The 18,300-nt window shown below is 46.4% G+C and overlaps 1 protein-coding gene across 2 annotated transcripts in view; it reads right to left on the bottom strand.

Moving 5' to 3' along the window:
• Positions 1–607: 607 nt before the first annotated feature.
• Positions 608–18,300, bottom strand: part of Bcar3 (BCAR3 adaptor protein, NSP family member) — a 114,694-nt gene continuing 97,001 nt past the window's right edge. For both annotated transcript variants that reach the window (XM_059266182.1, XM_059266183.1), the window contains 5 exons: positions 12,730–12,845; positions 9,178–9,349; positions 7,689–7,800; positions 7,224–7,436; positions 608–1,228 (listed from right to left, as the gene is read on the bottom strand). In XM_059266182.1, coding sequence (XP_059122165.1) covers positions 1,050–1,228; positions 7,224–7,436; positions 7,689–7,800; positions 9,178–9,349; positions 12,730–12,845 — 792 coding nt within the window. In that variant the 3' untranslated portion in view covers positions 608–1,049. The remainder of the gene's footprint in view (positions 1,229–7,223; positions 7,437–7,688; positions 7,801–9,177; positions 9,350–12,729; positions 12,846–18,300) is intronic.

Genomic DNA, 18,300 nt, shown 5'->3' with positions numbered 1-18,300 from the left:
TGGAAATATCCCCTAAACACTCATTTATTTGGGGAGGTCAAGAAGATCATTGAACCTTTAGGAGGTGGAGTCTTGCTAGAGGAAGTATGTCGCTGGGTGTGGGCTGTATTTACAGCCTCACCTTACCCTGTTCTTGCTCTTCCTTGTGTGTAGATGAAAAAGATTGGAGCTTCCTCCTGCCATGATGTTCTCTATCCCTCTAGAACCATAAGCCAAAATAAATCCTTTCTTGAAGTTGATTTTGGGCACAACAAAAAGTAACATAAAAGGGTTAAAGGATACCCAAAGAACTATGAATAGGAAAGCATTGCTTCAAGTGTGTCTTGGAGGGCTTGCAGTGTGGTAGAGCAATTGTATCATGAAATAGAATGGCAGATGACATCTGGGTGCTCAGTCCAGTTGTTAGCAAGCACTTTCCCTAGGTCTTTTGAAGCAGGACTCCTTTGGCTCAGTATTCATTCTGTCTTTACAGCAGAACCTGTAGATTTGCAAACCACTTCCGTTAACTTTGGTTTAATATGGGGATAGGGAAGAAAGTTCCTTAGAATCCAGGAGTTAGACTTGTCATGCTGAGGTGAGTCAATATTAAAGAGACAGGATACAGTCATTTCACAAAAAAAGATATATTTCCACTCATGACTATTTACAGTTTCATATTCAAAGAATATCATATAACTGATACCTTCTGCAATGTTTCATGCTTTTCTTTTATATGCCTCTATTTACATTTATATGACATGAAATTAAAACTAAGATGGTCAAATACCATGACATTAAACAACCAGCAACATAGCTATGTCTTCTTAAATTTGCTGATCAACATTAGCAATAGTTATCTTAATAATAAATTACCATTCATTTAAAAATCAGTAGTAATTTTAAACAATTCATAAATAAGTATGCTCTGTGCAGTTTACACATTTAATATCCTGTGGATATTCAAAGCTTTGTCTTGTTAGATTTGCACATTATTACTTTATCGGATGCTGAGTATTCCCATCAGGACTACAGAAGCTTCCGGTCATGCCCCAAGGTCCTCTAGGTGGTTCTCAGAGCTCAGACTGCTTTCCAGAAGGAGGTTCCAATTTACGTGAGAGCGCAGTTAAAATTTGGTTGAACTTCTCATATCTCTCCGTCTGGTTGACTTCAGCACCCTTGCTGCCCCACAACAATCGCATCTGAAATTCAGTCTTCAAGATTTCACTCATTTCTTCATCTGGTTGAAAATCTAATCAAAAGAAAACTGGTAAGTCTGGTTCTGCCTCAAAGGGTGGAAAGCCTTCCTATTTTACAGTAGAATTACATGAACTTCCTCCTCTCTCAGAATTCTAAAAATGCTTCCATAGAAAAATGTAGGACTCCTCATTGACCAGCTTCAAAGAATTCACAGGCCTGCATCCCCTGTGAGGAGTGTTGGCTGGCATCTTGTCTGGATTGGTTTGTAACAACTTTACTTGCTGTGATGCAACTATTTTAGCTGTAAAATTTGGTTGATGCTAGTAAATTTACAGTTTAGTTCCCTAGTACTTCCAGCCAGCCAGTCTCTGTTCCTGCCCCATCCTAGAGAACCACAGGTGAGTTTTGATGCTTTAAAAGTCTGATAGAAATGGAATCACATGATTATGTTTGATGGGGGAATGTCTTTGTATACTGCGAATATGTGTTGCTCTTATTGGTTGATAAATAAAGCCGTTTGGTCTATGGCAAGGCAGCTTAGAGGCAGGCAGGAAATTCAAAGAGAGAGACAGGAAGAAGGAGAGGAGACGCCAGCCTGCTGTCCAGGGAGCAGCATGTAATGGCACACAGGTAAAGCCATGGAACATGTGGCAACATATAGATTAACAGAAATGGGCTGAGTTTAAGTGTAAGAGCTAGTCAGTAGTTAGCCAGAGCTAATGGCCAAGCAGTTTAAATTCATATAAGCCTCTGTGTGTTTACTTGGGTCTGGGCAGCTGTGGGACTGGCGGTGAGAGAGATTTGTCCTGACCGCGGGCCAGACAGGAGACAGAAAAACTTTCAGCTACATATGTTATGCTCTGTCAGGGTTCTTTCACTTTGTATGATGGTTTTCAGACTGTTCTATGTGTGGCATGTTAGCAATAACACATTCCATTCGATTGTTGATTAATAGGCATTTATATGGACATATCAGATTCTGTTAACCCATTCACTAAACTGATGTACTGTGAGTAATGTCAACATGTACTAGCCCGTGTGGACGTTCATTCTCTAGGCAAAGAGTTATTGGGCCATACAGTAAGTCTGTGTTTAATTTGAAAGAATTAGTAATAACTCTTCAGTTTTATATTCACTCGTAACATATGAAGATTCCAGTGTCTCTTTGCCTGAGTTTTGTCAATATTAATTACAGCCATTTTGGGTATCTTACTGCAGATAAAATTTCCATTCGTAAACAATTTCTTTCCTTAACAATTCTGCATCTTCTCTGATGTAGTGTCTATTTAAATTATTCATTAGGTTTTTAAGGTCTTTAAGCTATTTAAATTACTCATTTGGGTTTTTGGTTTTGGTTTTTCGAGACAGGGTTTTTCTGTGTAGCCCTGACTGTCATAGAACTCGCTCTATAGACCAGGCTGGCCTCAAACTCAGAGAGACCTGCCTGTCTCTGCCTCCTGAGTGCTGGGATTAAAGGCATGCACCACCACCCAGCTACTCACTGTGTTTTAAGAGGTCTTTAAGATGTAATTCTTTCTCCTAAGATACACATTTAACAGTATTTCCCCTACTAGTATCTTGCTTTTTTACTTAATGTTTTGCTTAGGGTTTATATTTTTTATGTCCAAAGAAATCTGCCTGTCAGGGCACCATGAGTTTCTTTTATGTTTTCTTACAGGAACTTTTTATACTTTAAAGGTGAAAAATATAAGAGCTAAAGTGATTAGCTATATAGGTTAGCTTCAAGCAACTTTTCTCAAAGTTCATCCAAATACATTGATTATGCAATATCCAACATCATATGTACTGGGTGCTTTAATATCTAATGACTTGTATACTCTAATTATTTGAGTCACAATTCCAGACCTGAGAGGACTTCATATGAGTCCACATGTGTGTCACAGTAAGGGGCTGTCTGCTGTAGTCTTTTGAGACAGGGTCTTTCATTGGCCTGGAACTCCTCAAACAGGCTATGCTTGCTGCCAGTGGGCCTTGGGGACCCTCCTGTCTCTCCAGTGCTGAGTTTACAAGCACATACGGTAACTACCATGCCTGGCTCTTTTATGTGGATTCTGGAGGTTGATGTCAGGTCCTCTGTTGACTGAGCCATCTCCCTAGCCCCGAGCACTCTGTGAGAACAAGAAACAAGGATCTGCACTCACAACGCAGAGGAGAGTCCTCAGTGTAGCTCTGAGGAAACAGCATTCTTTTAAAATGAAGTTGATCGGCCTCTTTTGGCTGGCACAGTACCCTGAAGGGTTTGACAAATTAGATGCCTTGGCTGAGTTCTTGGTCTAACACTTGCTTCCTTCCTAAGGAGGCTCTTTTCCTTCACCTCCCGAGCTGCAGCCCCCTGGGTCTTCAGTGTAGTTGGCCATCCTCCAGTTCACACTTCATACGAGTTCAGGCTTAGGCACTGGACTCCCCACTCCCCGAGCTCTCTCAGAATTCGGGGTTTTACTCTCTGGGTAGAATTCCTAACTCAGCCTATCTCTGCTTTCTGGTAAATGGCTTTTGTGTTTTAATAATAAAGGGGGCTGAGGACATGGCTCACTTGCTAGAATGTTTGCCTAGCATGCATGAAGCCCTAGGTTCAATCCCCAGCAATGCATAAATCAGACTTGGTGGCTCATGTATACCAGCAATCCTAGCACTTGGGAGGTAGAAGCAGAAGGATAAAGAAGTTCAAGGTCATCCTTGGTTAGATAGCAAATTTGAGGTCAGTCTGGGATCTATGAGACCCTGTGTCACCGAACAGCACAGGTGTAACTAAAAACAGTGGAATTTCTTTTCTTCTGGAAGTTTCCCCACATGCTGCCCCTCTGAGCAAATCAAGTTCCCGAGTGCGGCATGGCATGCTCTGCACTTGCCACTGTGTGTTGAGATGCCTCTGAGCACCGTGAGGATCACCACTTAGCTCAGGGCAGCACCCCCAGCACACCTGTGATGAACGTTTATCAACCTGTCTGAGGAAGCTGCTGTCTTCTTCTACAGAGCTTAAGGAAGTTCAGTTTAGACAGCACTTTCCAGGCTAACTAGGAAGGAAGAGGAGGAGCACAGACAAGTCTAGATAAAACACCTTGTGGTGGCTACTGGCGGACATTCATTCTTCTCGACTCTGCTCTTTATTTATTCCATCCCTTGATAGAACATGGAAGAAAGGAATGCAGGACCCCTAAATTATCGGGAATGACAGGACATAGTTTGGGGATGAATTAGAACAGTGATAATGAATATCTTCCGACATATATGGAAGATAGCTCAGCCAGTAGAGTGCTTGCTGTGTCAGTACAGGGGCCTGAATTCAGTCTCCACAAAGACTTGACAGATGGGGCATCATAATACAAAAAGCTTTGGACAGAGGATTAATATCCAGAATAGACAAAGAACTCAAAAAACAGAGTCAAGAAGACAAATAACCCAATTTAAAAATGTGCTATGGAGTTCTCAAACAAAAATAGCTAAGAAATACCTTAAAAAGTGTTCACCATCCTCAGCAATTAGGAAAATGCAAATCAAAACTGCTTTTGAGATTTCATCTTACCCCATTACCCTAGTCAGAATGGCTAAGATTTTAAAAAAATAAATGCTGGTGGGATTGTAAACTGGTGCAGCCACTGTGGAAATTAGTGTGAAGGATTCTCAAAAAACTAAAATAGATCTAACATATGATCCAGCTATACCACTCCTTGGCATATGCCCAAAGTACTTGGCATCCTACTACACAGATACTTGTTCAACCAAGTTCACTGTGCTCTATTCACAATAGCTAGGAAAATGGAAACAACCTAAACGTCCTTCAGCTGATGAGTGGGTAATGAAAATGTGATACACACACATACACACACACACACACACACACACACACACACACACACACACACACAATGATTCTGCGGAACACTATCCAGCTGTAAAGAAAGTGAAATAATGAATTTTGCAGGTAACTAGGAAATACTATTCTGACAGGAGTAACCAAGACCAGGAAAGACAAGTGCTTCATGAAAAGAGACCATGGTGAGTTGTGTGGGGAGCTCTAGAGAGCGGGATAGTAGGACACAGGTGCTATGAAGAGGGAAGGGAGGGATTGCTTTATCCTTTCTCCCACCCCGTTCCCAGTTAAAGGACACTAAGGATGATTGAAAAAGCTATAGAGAAACATAGTTTATGTTTACTTATGTTAGTGTGTGTGTATAATTTAAATGAAGGTGTGCCACCAGGGGTGATAATGCTCCCTCCAAGAGCCATAGTCCATCTAACAGAAACCCAGTGTCATAGGAAACCCTTCTTTTAGTCTTTGGTCAAGGGGTTCAGTCGACTCCCAGAACTTGAAGGTAAGACACAGGACCTTGAGGAATCGAGCTGGGACTGACCAGGAAGCTGCCTCCCTGAGGATGGGCTCTCATAGTGTCTGAAGGTGCTATGCAGAGTGCTGCCAGGGGAGAGACGCCATCAACAGTCCCACTCAGCTGTAAAGCCTGTGGGCCACAACTGTGACTATTGCAGCAAGATATCTCCAAGGGTTCAGAAGTGGCACTTAGAGGTAACCAACAGCATCTAAGTGGATTGAAGGCCCTCTCAGTAGGAGGGAATTCAGGCCTGGTACTGTTAACCTAGCCAAGTAGCTATGGCTGATGAGGTCAGGGGAGAACCTACTACTACCACTTTCCTAAACCAGTATAATTCCCAACTGCATTCTAATATCAACTCTTCCACCCACAGGTAGGTGTAGCTCTCGCCCTCATCAAAACAACTGCTTTCTGCAGCAGATGGCGACCCTCAACAGAAATCTCCAAGTGGTCAAAATACAGAGAACAGTTTACTGTGGGCTGCCCATCTCCCAGCTGATAACCTACAACCCAGTCTCTAAGCCTAAGGCTCAGGGAACATCAAGGAAGAGGATGTGGAAAGAGTGTATTAGCCAGAGGACCAGATATATGCTATGAGGTGCTGTCTTCTACATACGATAGGAGTGGCAGCCATGAAATCTCAAAAATAGGTCATCGAAACTAGACCTGTACAATGGCAACACCAGCTGACATCCCATAGTGGATGGGGGAAATTTTATAGGCCCCACCCCTAGAGGAAGTGCTGTGAATGGCTGCTGAGAGAAGAAGAATCAGTCTCTTCAAGGAACAAGCTCCCTGTTAGGTTAGCCAATCCCCTAAACACATGCACATATAGACAACACTAAGTGAACTCCGCAGATTGTATTTGTAGATAGATATTTGTGTGTGTGTGTGTGTGTGTGTGTGTGTGTGTGTGTGTGTGTGTGTAACAATAATTGAAGTGGTCTACATAGGGAGACAGGTGAAGGTGAGTAAGAGTATGTGTATGGTAGAAATTACATAAACACAGTACTCATTAAAAAAATGAAAGTTTAAAAAAACAACTGGGCATGGTCAACTGAGAGATGGCTGAGTGGTTCAGAATGTGCACTGCTGTAGAGGACCTGAGTTTGGCTCCGAGCACCTGTGTCAGGTGGCCTACAACTGCCTGTAACTTGCTCAACAGGATGATGCCTCTGGCCTCCTCGTGCACCTTCACTCATGCTATATACATACCTACAGAAAGACACATATAATAAAGACACTGTTTTGTTAAAGGCAGGCATAGTATGTACCTCTAATCCCCATCGTGGGAAGACAGAGATAGAAGGATCCCTGGGACGTCGTTGGCCAAACAGCCTAGCCTCCATAGTTAAGTTCCAGGCCAGTGAGAAACGCTGACTCAAAAAAGGGGTGTATAGTGCCTGAAGAAAGACATCTGAGGTTGACCTCTAGCTTCCACACAGGTGCGTGTGCATGTTCACATACACACACACACACACACACACACACACACACAATGCAACCCATTTCTTTGTATTTGTGTGTTCTTAGACATTATTGAAATGGGAAGTAATGAGCAATGACATAGGAAATGGAGTGTCTACACCTTAATCTCTTCTCGTTGGTCATTTTCTAACTGAGGGCATTCATGCCCTTTTTTTTTTTTCTCCCTTCATTCTAATCCTCACAGAGAGGATTCCAGAAACAAGTTCCTACCTGCCAGGATCCTCTCAGCATTCATTCTGTAGCTCTCCGAAGCCTCGGCCATGAACCTGGCTGTTGCCAAGTGGTTCAGCATAATTTCACAGCTCTCATCATTTTTTTCCCACATGTCAGTTCCTTCAAAAGTGACAGCCTGGCGTTCCATTAAGGTCACAAGAGGCATCAGCAGTGGGACTGATACACTGCTTGGTGAGACACTTGTGGACTCTGAGGAAGGAGGAGGAAAGTTCCATATTAGGTTTTGTTGACAGTTAATAGAACAACTGGTAGTCTGTGTTTCATGTAGCAACTGCAGATCTGTACATGCAATGCCATTGTGTGATTATAAACCTGGAGGGGCCAGCATCAGCCTTGCCGATGACGACAGGGTCTTACCTGTGCCCCATGAAAAGCTCTGACAACAGATTAGGGACTACTCAAGGAGCAGCCCCAGCACTCACTCTGCCCTCCTGGGCTCACCTTTGCCTTCATGCAGGACTTTGCTGAAGGGCTTCAGCTGCTTTTCATAGAGGATGGCTGTCTGAGTGTAATGGTGCCGCAGAGCGGTCCATGTCTTTTCTAACCTTGTGATCTGGAAGAAGGAAAAGTTATTATTTCAGAAAGCTGCTTTTTAAAAATTACCTTTCTGCTTAAATTTTGGAATAGGTAATAGATGTGCATGACAATATCAGAAGCAGTTGTGAGTTGAGAGAAAAATGTAACCCCTCTATTCTGCACAGTTCTGATGGCCCATCCCACAACTCTTAAATGCTTGCCTGTACATACTTTGAAAAAATAAAGGCCTAAAAGTAACTATCACATTTATAGTTACTTTGTGTGTGAGAATGGGTTCTCACCTACGACATGATTCCAAGAAATTTCTGGTAAGGGTACTTAATTTATTCAGCATCTTTTAAGGTTGTCGCTCTTTTTAATGAAGGAAATTATGTGCCAAGAACACTCTGACTTCCAGGACATGTGACTGCAGCTGTGTCCCTAAGTGGCAAGGACGAATGTTTATGAGCACCTGGCAGGATTTCAGAAATAACCGGTGTCTAGCAAACAGCCCAGATAAAGACCCAGCAGTGTTGATGCTGCTGGTCTGACCTGGCTTGCAGGACTCGACTCGACTACTCCAGGTTCTCTAAGCACTCACACAGGGGAAGACAGAAGACTTCGCTTCCCTCTAGGAAGCCCATTCTATTTGACATTCTTCTGAAAACATCCAACATCCGTCAATGCAGACAAAGTCGGAAGCCGGACCTGAGATATTCTCTGGGGAGCTACATGGCAAGTGAGAGAGCTAGCCATGTGTCTTAAGTAATTTGAGGGAGATACTTTGAAACAATCAGTCTAGGTCAGTGGTTCTCAACCTTCCTAATGCTTCGACCCTTAATACAGTTCTTCAGGTTGTGGTGACCCCCAGCCAGAGAATTTATTTGCATTGCTACTTCATAACTGCACTGTAATGTAACTATTTGATATACAGGCTATCTGATATGTGACCCCTGTAGAAGGGGTCACAACCCATAGGCTGAGAATGGCTGGTGTAGGGACTCTCTGATATAAGTTCCTTAAATGCTTTGGTTTCCCCAAGGCATTACCCAAACTGGCCACATTCCTGATTACCCAAATGGATGTGGCCTCTGCCATGCCCTGCACTCCAGCATGGGGTCTTGTCCTAACTGGTTCTTCAGGAATATCCCTTGTTGGTGGGGCTAATTCTTGTTATTACATATCAAAGACGAGATGTGGACTGTCAGCAGTTACCAAAGTTTTTATGAACAGAGCCAAAATACCGAGGACAATGCTCTTGGCTGCCTCTAACTAAGGCAGCTTTAGCTAAAGTTCAGTTTATCTTTAGAGATTGGCTGGAGCAGTCAGACATACATGGGATAGATGAACAGAACTCTCTGCACAGTGTTGAATGCACACTTGTGTGGGAGGCTGCACAAAGCCAGCATCTCACCTGAGGCATCTCCAGGGCTTTCATGATGGCTGAGAAAGAATAGAGGTCTCCCATGGCATCTTTCAGTTCCACAGCCACCTGGATGATCTTATTGAGGGTACCTGCTCGGTTCTCCAAAGTGCCTGTGCAGCCCAGAATGTCCACAGCGATGCCAATGGCCATGGTGTTGTGTCTAAGTGGGAGAAGACCAAGAGTCAGGCTCAAGTCAACAAGATGAGGAGAAAACGGCCCTAGTCATCCGGAAGAGGGTTATTGGTGTGCCACTGGCTGGGGGCCAGTTTGGAAAGCTGATCTCAGTAAAGCCCATCCCACATCAGGCAGAGAATGCAGTATGGACTCAGAAAGTAAGATGCTCTTGGATATAACCAGGTTCAACCCTGCACATGGGAGCATGAAGAGGACCTCAGAAGTGCATGTGGCTACATGGCTCCCTCTCCTACTATGAGAGGCTTAAGGAGATACCAGGTCACCCAACAAACAGGATGCTATCCCAAGACTGGGACCACCACCGCTTAGTGAGGAATGGAAAAAAAAATGGAAACAAAAGAAAGACTGTATTTGATCCAGAAAGATGTCATGGGTATTAGAACGAGGAGGAGAGGAGACGAGACGGGTGTTTTGCAGTCCCAGGACAGATGCCCCAGAGTGACTGGAGAGGTGGACAAAGACTGAAGGCCAGGCAGGAATTTGCTACGGTCAGACCCTAATAAAACAGAGCATCCACAACCCCAGGCTCCCTTTTCTCACCCTAAACAACATGGGTCAAACTAAGAGACTTAGGGCAGGAAACAGGGTGACTTTTCTGTACGTGACAATGGGACCCTATGAACAGGGTCAGTCAGCGTCAGGAAGCTCGGACAGTGAACTCTTTCTTTCCCTCTGTAAATCTAAACCCAGGAATTTACTGCACTGGGTCAAAATAGTCTTAATTTTCTAGGCTACTGTGCAATTGCTGGAGGTAAACGTGTAGCTGTGATTCCTAAGATACCATGTGTCTTTGAAACTCCAGGGTCACACTGTTCTGAAAGCTCATGGCTAGGGCTGTTGCTCCTTGCTGTGTTCCTTCTGTGCCTAGGTCCTTGGTCTCTCACCCTTCTTGAGTTCAGCCTTCCCAGTTCCCCTAATGCCTGTTAACTAAGTCATGAGCTCTGCTGTCTCCAAGTGTCTTTACGTGTGTATTGGGGGGGGGGGGGGGAGCTCGGTCTGTAGCATTCATGTTAGTGGCCAGCAGCCATAGGTATTCACATGTTACCAGAAGGCTGTGGTGTGTGTGTGTGTGTGTGTGTGTGTGTGTGTGTGTGTGTGTGTGTGTGTGTATGTGTGTGTGTGTGTATGTGTATGTGTGTGTGTGTGTGTGTATGACTCAGTCTGTGGTTTACATGTCAATGGCCGGCAGCTAGAAGTACTCACGTATTAAAAGAAGGGTGCCTCAGGAGTGAGGTAGTAAATCAGAAGTCAAGGGTAGTTTTGTATTTGATTCAAGAGCAAGAAAATGAAGTCATTGGGCAGTCCAAGATCCCTTCAGCCTTGGCGCTTATCTAGTTACCACACCGTAACTAATCAAAGTATCCCCCTGGCTCTGTGGGTAGATCCCACAGTCAGAGATGGGTAGGAGACAAATTAGGGTGCAAGATTCTAGACAGCAAAAGGAAAGGGATGCTGACGAGCGCTGAAGTCTGAAATCAGGCAAGAGAGTGGCACCATGGCTGCAGGGTGTGGCTTAGGCTCAGAGCTCAGGCGCCAGCATACCTCTCGGCCAGAAAAAGAAAAAATCTCTGGAGGTTTCAGACTGTACTGTATCCACTAGGGATGAGGAAGTGAGAATGACCGCCCTGCCCAGACAACTCAGGGAAAGTGAGATGTGCTGCTGGGCATGAGGAGAAAGAGGAGGTTGGAATGGAGAAGTCTTGTCAGGAAAAGCAGGCAGTTCGGAAGTGGGACATGTAATTCCCCAGAGCCTTACACCCTTGGCAGTGGGCACTTTCCAGACATCTCTCCTGCTCCTCATGCCCGATCCCCACCCCCACCCCAGTGAGGCCAAAGGTATCCTCCACGCCTCTGCCTCACTCCCTCAAAGCTGTCTGTCTGCGGAGACCGTGTCTCCATATACAGCCCAGGCTGGCCTGGACTCACTGTATATACGACAGACTGGTCTCAAAATTGTGATCCTCCTGCCTCTGCTTCCCCAGTGCTGGGATTACAGACATGTAATCCCATGCTCGTCTTCGTAAAGTTATGTGAAATAAAGCCTTTGCTTCCTAGAGGCCAACAGCTGCTAGCACATGTGGATGTTTATACTCAAACACTAAAAATTTAAGTTTTCGTCTCTCAGCTGCACCTGCCACCCATGTACAGTGGTGGAAACAGTCAGTGGTTTGCTCACATTCCCTGCACTACAGAGAACTCAGCTGGTCAGGGCTGTACCTGAGAATATCATGGAAGCCATGAAATTAGTCAGGGCTACTGGGAAATAGTTTGCACAATAGTGAGTGTGTGTGTGTGTGTGTGTGTGTGTGTATACAAGCGCATGCACAAAAGGCCAGCTTTTGTGGTAATATGCAAATCTAGTCTTGTGCTTTTTGTCTTAAAAGCATGTCTCATCTCTAAGCATTCCATGTTCAAGAGCATGGTTTTGTTTATTTGCTTGTTTCAGAAAGGGCTTTATTATGTAGCCTGGGCTGGCCTTGATCCTCCTGCTTCAGCCTCCCAAGTACTGAGATTATAGGCATGTATGTGTTTTAATGGACACCTGGTATGATGGTCAGGACTGTCAAGTTGAGAGAATAAAATCAGCTGGTAGATGGGCCTCTAGGGGATTTTCTTAGCTGAGGTAGGAAGACATGCCACATGGGTGGCAGTGTCCCCCAGTTGGGATCCTGTACTGTATAAATGGAGAAGGGCACTGAGCAGCAGCTGACAGTCAATGTTCTGTGCTTCCTGACTGTGGACACAGTGTGACCAGATCTTTCAGGTTCCTGCTCCCCACCATGTGGGACTGTGAACTTAAATAAACGCTTTCTTAGGATGCATTTGCCAGGGTAATTTAGTACAGCAACAAGAAAGGAAACTAAGCACCCAGGGGTTGTAGTGGTTTTGAAACATGGCAGCATGGCTTCAGAGCCCTGGGATCCATAGTTCTTCTGTCCACCCCTTAAAGAAAGGTCAGAATCCGTTCTCCTCGGTCTCCCAATCCTGCCTGATTCATCAAGAGGTCTTAAACTTCAGAGACAAAGTGAGATGCTCATGAGAGGTAGAGCACAGCAGGAAAGGAGCGTGTGGGTTCCAGCTGCAGCGAGGCCATAGCTTCAAAGGCACTCTCCAGCCCCACTCAAGAACGGGGCCAGGAAGGTGTGATGTCCCTACTCACTGCACCGTCTGCTCGCTCATCTCCAGGTATTCTACAGCTCAGGCTGGAGAAGAGCCAGCCGTGTGGACCCTGGAGTGACATGACTCCAGGACAGGCTGATGCTGATGCTCTCTCCCTCTGCATCCTGCTGCCCAGATGTCTGCACGGAGCTCAAAGTGTGGGAAACGCAGAGACTGCAGGCTCACCTTTCTATAATGTCCAGGCGCAGCTGTCGTCCATGAGGCAAGGTAATGAGTTCCAGTCCTGAGCTCACACCCATGCGCCTCTTCATGTCTTCCGAGACTTCTAGTATCCTAGCAACCTGTCAGGAGCCAAGTAGAAATTCGCTGGATCAGGAAGTGGGTTGGCCACTGTGTTAATTTAGCATGAGGAAAGAAATACAGTCCATGGAAATCCTGTGGCTGCAGAGAGAATGCGCTTGTATTTCTTTGAGTGACAGCATAATCTTATTATACATAATAAAATATAAAACTGGGTGAGGGGCTGGGAAAATAGCTTGGTCCATAAACTGCTTGCCGTACAAGCCTGAGGACCTGAGTGTGATCACTAGCACCCATGTAAAACGCCAAACATGGTGGTGTGGGCCTAATCTTCAGCACTGAAGAGGAAGAGACAGGTGGATCCCTGGGGCTCACCGGCCAGCCTGCCTACCCAATTTGCAAGCCCCAGGTCCATGTAAGAGACTGTCTCTCAAACAAGGTGGATAGCACCTCAGGACACCTGAGGTTGTCCTCCGACCTCCACACTCTGACATGTGCATATGTACCCTCGTATGTACTACCTCACACATGAACACACACACACACACACACACACACACACACACACACACACACACACTGTTTCCTTGCTTAGTGGGTAAAAGACTGAGGGAACTCCTAAATGGTCTCTACAACCTGCAGATCTGGCATGCATTCATGCCCAGCCAAGGAATTAATCATTTGTTCGAGCTTTAGCCTGACACAAGCTGGATCCTGGAGAGACATTTTGCTGCCAACAGCAAAGCTACATGCGTGTGGAGCCTACCAGTCTCTTCCGTGGAAAAGCAGAGTGCCGTCCAAGCTCCCCTCTGCTCTGGGCTTTGCCATTCACGTTCTCACTTAACAGCATGGCTGGCTGCTGTTGCCCCTAATTACGCCTCTCCTGGGTGCAGTAAGTGCACCTTACGGCTGGAAACCATCACAGACATATGTGCTGATTTGAAACCAACACGCCCACGTCTCCTCCAGAGAGGTTTTCCTGAAAGAAAATCTGCCTGAGCCAGCTCTCATCCCAACCCAATCCTTTTCTTTTTCATTCATTGATTAAATTTGTCCTTTGAGTCTCTTATAGTGTGTTCTTTTTACCACCTCGTTTCTAATGTGTCTAATCGCAGTTTAATGGAATTGGACATTAGACCTGACCATTTCTAGTTGGTACACATCATGCTGAAGAGTGACAGTGGACTCAGCATGTCTCTAAACTGGGGCCATGTAGCTCACTGACACACTGCAGTGAGAGCCTGGGGGTCTAACCAAGTCTGGACATGTCGCTGCCACACGATGGTTCCTGTGCTTCATCTGGTGGGCTGTCCTCTGCCATAATCACTCCAGGAATGCAAGCGGCGCAAAGATCTTTATAATATTGCCCCCCCCCTCCCCCGCCAAATGTCTGCATGTTCAGCAATGTGAAACCTGGCCTTAAGCTTCTGCAGCCTAGCAAGGCAACTATCGTCAGCCCTGGGGGATCAGCTTGAGGACTTGGCTATCTAGTGGTGATGCCCAGGACAGTTTTCAGGCTTCATTCTCGGCTCACCACTACAGTTTCAATTCGCCTTCCTCAAGGGCTTTGCCAAGGATTCAAATGACTATTTGAAAATACAAGCTGTGAATCATTGGCCATGTGGAAAGGGCCAATTCTGTCCAGATCTCAGGAAAGAGAGTTCCACCTTGACCACCGCAAGGCATTCATATGATGGCCTTTCACGAGTTTAGACCATCATCCTGCCAGAGATTCTAAGCCCTGTACTTTTGGGGTGCACTGTAACCCACACCTTCTACACAATAAGACTGAAGGGCTCACCACTGACAGTTTTCTTTTGGAAGCACTAGTCGGCATTCTGGGAGCTCCATTCCGAGAGCAAGAAGCCTCTATTCTGACTTAAGTGTAAGTCAGCCGTCATCAGACCCCTTTCCTGGACTGCACGTACTTTCCAGGGCCACGCTAGAGGACTAAGGGACGTGGAGCCCACACTTGGGGCCTCAGTCCTCTGGGGACTATAGAGGAGGGAGGAGGCAGTGTTTACTGTGGGCTGCTCCTACCTTGGCAGGGCAGGGTGGCATAAATGCCCTCCTTCTACCCTTCAAGTCTCACTTGCCATCACTCTGCGAAGCCTCTGGACCCATTCCTCCACACTCCACTTCAAGGCCACTGCAGTGTGCAGGAGCCCTGGTGAGTCCCTGGCCTGGCCCTCTTCTCAGTTACCAAGAGGCCTAAAATGCAATCAGATTGCCAGGCCCAGTCACTGGCTGTGCTGGCTCTGCTGTCCACAGCACGGAGGACTCAGACCTACTAACTTGATGGTAAAAGTGCTAGAACAGCAAGATCCTGTAAGAGCCCAGAAGAAGAAACTTACAAAGGCAATCAGGCCCTTCCCAACCCACCCCAGCCTCCTCCTTTTTAATCCAGAAATGAATGCTGTTTAGACCAACCTCTGCCCCCACGGCTTTTGACAGAAATCCTGGCACACGCACCTCCTAGCCACCTGCCAGACACTTTCTGCATTCACCTTGCCAACTCTTCAGCCTTGTCGACTCATCTCAGCTGCCCTAATCTCTAGCTGCAAGCTCTTGCCTAGGAAGTCCACCCCTCCTGCACGGAGCATTTCCCAACCCTCCTGTAGACCAGGTTCTTGTATCACTGTCTCTCTTAACCCATTCCCACCAGACAGAAGTCCAGGGTAGAGGTGACAGCAGTTGCTGAGTCGAGGCTGAATATGTAACACCAACACCTAGTGCTTGCTCTGGCCAGGCAACGTGCCTGGGCTTCACATATACTATCTCAGGCTTCACTGACCACGTGGGTAGTGGTACTCCATCCCACAAATGGAGAGAGAATGAGGGCCGTGCAGCTAATGGGCAGTGGTGGGGTTTGGACTCATCCCTAAGGGCCAAGTTTTTGACGACTGGATTTCACTTCAACATTGAAGGACAAGAGGTGGAAGAGTGCCTGTGTCCCACCAGGGTGGACGAGGAACAAGCAGCGCCCATCGGTGGGTGGAAGGGGCTCCAGCTTCCAGTGTACTCAGAACCACCCACTGTCCTGATGCCCGTAATAAGCAGCTAGCTGTGCCTGAACTACGTTGCTGGGGTGGGGATGGGCACATGGGACCCAGATGCTGCTCCATGCCTGCTTTTGGCTCCTGGGTGGCCCCATCTCATCGCTGCTCCATTTGGGGTGGGAAACAATTTTCCTGCTGGAAACACTGGCTGTGCCTGGTAGTTCTGGGCAAAAAAAGCTAGGAACGGGTGGTGGAGGGAAATATGGGGAGAGCTGAACACAGCCTTGCCTAGGAGGCTAGGGTGAACGGTCTAGGCTGGTTTCTCCTTGCTTGCTGGGGACTCCCAGGAAGCTGATCTTCCAGAAGACAGACGTGGGAGGAGGCCCATCAGGAGGACAAAACAGCACAGGGTGGGAAAGGGAGGCCTGCATGCTTGTCAGGTGACGTCAGACTTGGGCTCTCCTTTCAAGCCGGTCAAAAGCAGTGGGAAGGTTCCAGACCTGTGAAGAGTGAGCAGGCATCTCGCCTTTTCCCCCTCCTAGATATTCAAGCCCTCCTAGACGCCCAAGGGCTCACTGCTCCCAGAAAAGGAGCTGTTCTGTAATTACAGACCCCTGTGCACAAGGAGCTTCCTCCCAGGGGTTGGGGGTGGGCAGGCAGGCTCACACTAGGTGTGAATCTCTCTCACCTCTGGCCTCCGGGCATGGTGCTGAACACTCCCACCCAGGGCCCAGCATGACTGACTTGCTGGGATGGAAATTCTCAGTCCTCTTGCCACAGGACAGTAAGGCAAGGATTTAATATGGCAAATTATCTGCCCACCTGTGTGTTCTGTCAACCGAGTCAACAAGTCCTGTTCTTTCACAGCAGTCCTGTTTCTCGGCTCTCCCCTTGGGGCCTGCTTAGCTGGGACACCCCCTCCTTTGTCTACCAGCATGGACGACCCCCTCAACCATGGACGCTGACTTACACAAGTCAACTAGTTACCCTTCCAGCCCTGGATTCAAGAAAAGGGCTTTTTCTACCCAGAATAGCCAGCAGGTATTTAGTGGTTTTTCGGGTTATTTTGCTAGTCCTTTATCAGCTCCAGAACTCCCTGGGGGATTGCTAGATTAGATTTCCAGCTAAAATTCCTGACATGGGAAGGGAAATCCAGCTCTTGAACCAGTCCAAACCTTTGAAACTCATGGCCTTCTCTGAGCTGAATGAAACGGGACTTCAGATTTCACTGAGGCCTTATCTGTCATTCAAATGCCCAATGATTAACTACTGTATACTGAGAAGGTGAGTTAAGCCCAAGATGCCCGTTGTCTAAGATCTACTAAGAGCTTATGAACACAGGTCACTGCCCCTATTAAAAAAATGAAGATGAAATGTGTAGATGTGGAATGAGAGTCACAGGCTTGAAATTGTATCTGTGTTTGATAAACAAGTGTTATTTACAAATCTAATGGGCTGGTATTCCACATACCAAGTGTTGTCAGTGGTGATCATTAGGAAACTGAACTTCGTAGTTTTTAATTTTTTATTTTATGTGTATGGGTATTTTGCCTGCATGTGTGTCTGTACAATACATGTGTGGCTGGTGCCCACAGACACCAGAAGAGGGAGTAAGACCCCCTGGACCTGGAGTTACATAAGGTTATGAGTGCCATGTGGGTGCCGGGGATCAAATTAGGGTCTTCTGATCCATCTCTCCAGCCTGAGTTTTGAGATTTTTATTACATTTATTTATTCTCTCTCTGTCTCTGTCTCTGTGTGTGGGTGGGGTGTGGGTGTGGGTGTGTGTGCGCGTGCACATGTGCGCGCCATGATTTGTGGTCAGCGGTCACCTTGTAGGAATCGGTACTCTCGCTCACCCATGTGGATTCTGGAGACTATTCAGGTCGTGTTTTGGCAGTCAGCACATATACCTGCTGAGCCATCTCTCAGGCCCAGGAAACTGGATTTTGTATGATTTGATCTTTTCTTCTAATATTCATCTTACAATTTTTCTAACTTAAACAATTCTTGTAAAAAGACAAAAAACAAAAGAAAGATTCAGTTGAAGATTATTATCCTAGAGATTGTATCAGTAATAAAATAAATATGGCACATAGGTAAGTATAATGCATAATAGCATAAAATAGCCAGGGCCCTGCAACTCCTGAAACCAGGCTTTCAGCTAAACTCCTTCACCCCCAGCTGTTCCAGTTCTGACAGGCCTGAGGGAAATTCTTAACTAAGCACCAGATAGGAGGAGGAGAAGGAGCAGGAGGAGGAAGAGGAGGAGGAGGAGGAGGAGGAGGAGGAGGAGGAGGAGGAGGAGGAGGAAGAGGAGGAGGAGGAGGAGGAGGAGGAGGAGGAGGAGGAGGAAGAAGAGGAGGAGGAGGAGGAGGAGGAGGAGGAGGAGGAGGAGGAGGAAGAGGAGGAGGAGGAGGAGGAGGAGAAGAAAGAAGAAGAAGAAGAAAGAAGAAGAAGAAGAAGAGGAGGAGGAGGAGGAGGAGGAGGAAGAGGA

Source organism: Peromyscus eremicus, chromosome 6 (genome assembly GCF_949786415.1).
Source record: "Peromyscus eremicus chromosome 6, PerEre_H2_v1, whole genome shotgun sequence".
In the NCBI taxonomy this organism is placed as follows: domain Eukaryota; kingdom Metazoa; phylum Chordata; class Mammalia; order Rodentia; family Cricetidae; genus Peromyscus; species Peromyscus eremicus.
Note: the sequence above shows the minus strand (reverse complement) of the source record. Positions and strands in the feature narration are given on the sequence as shown.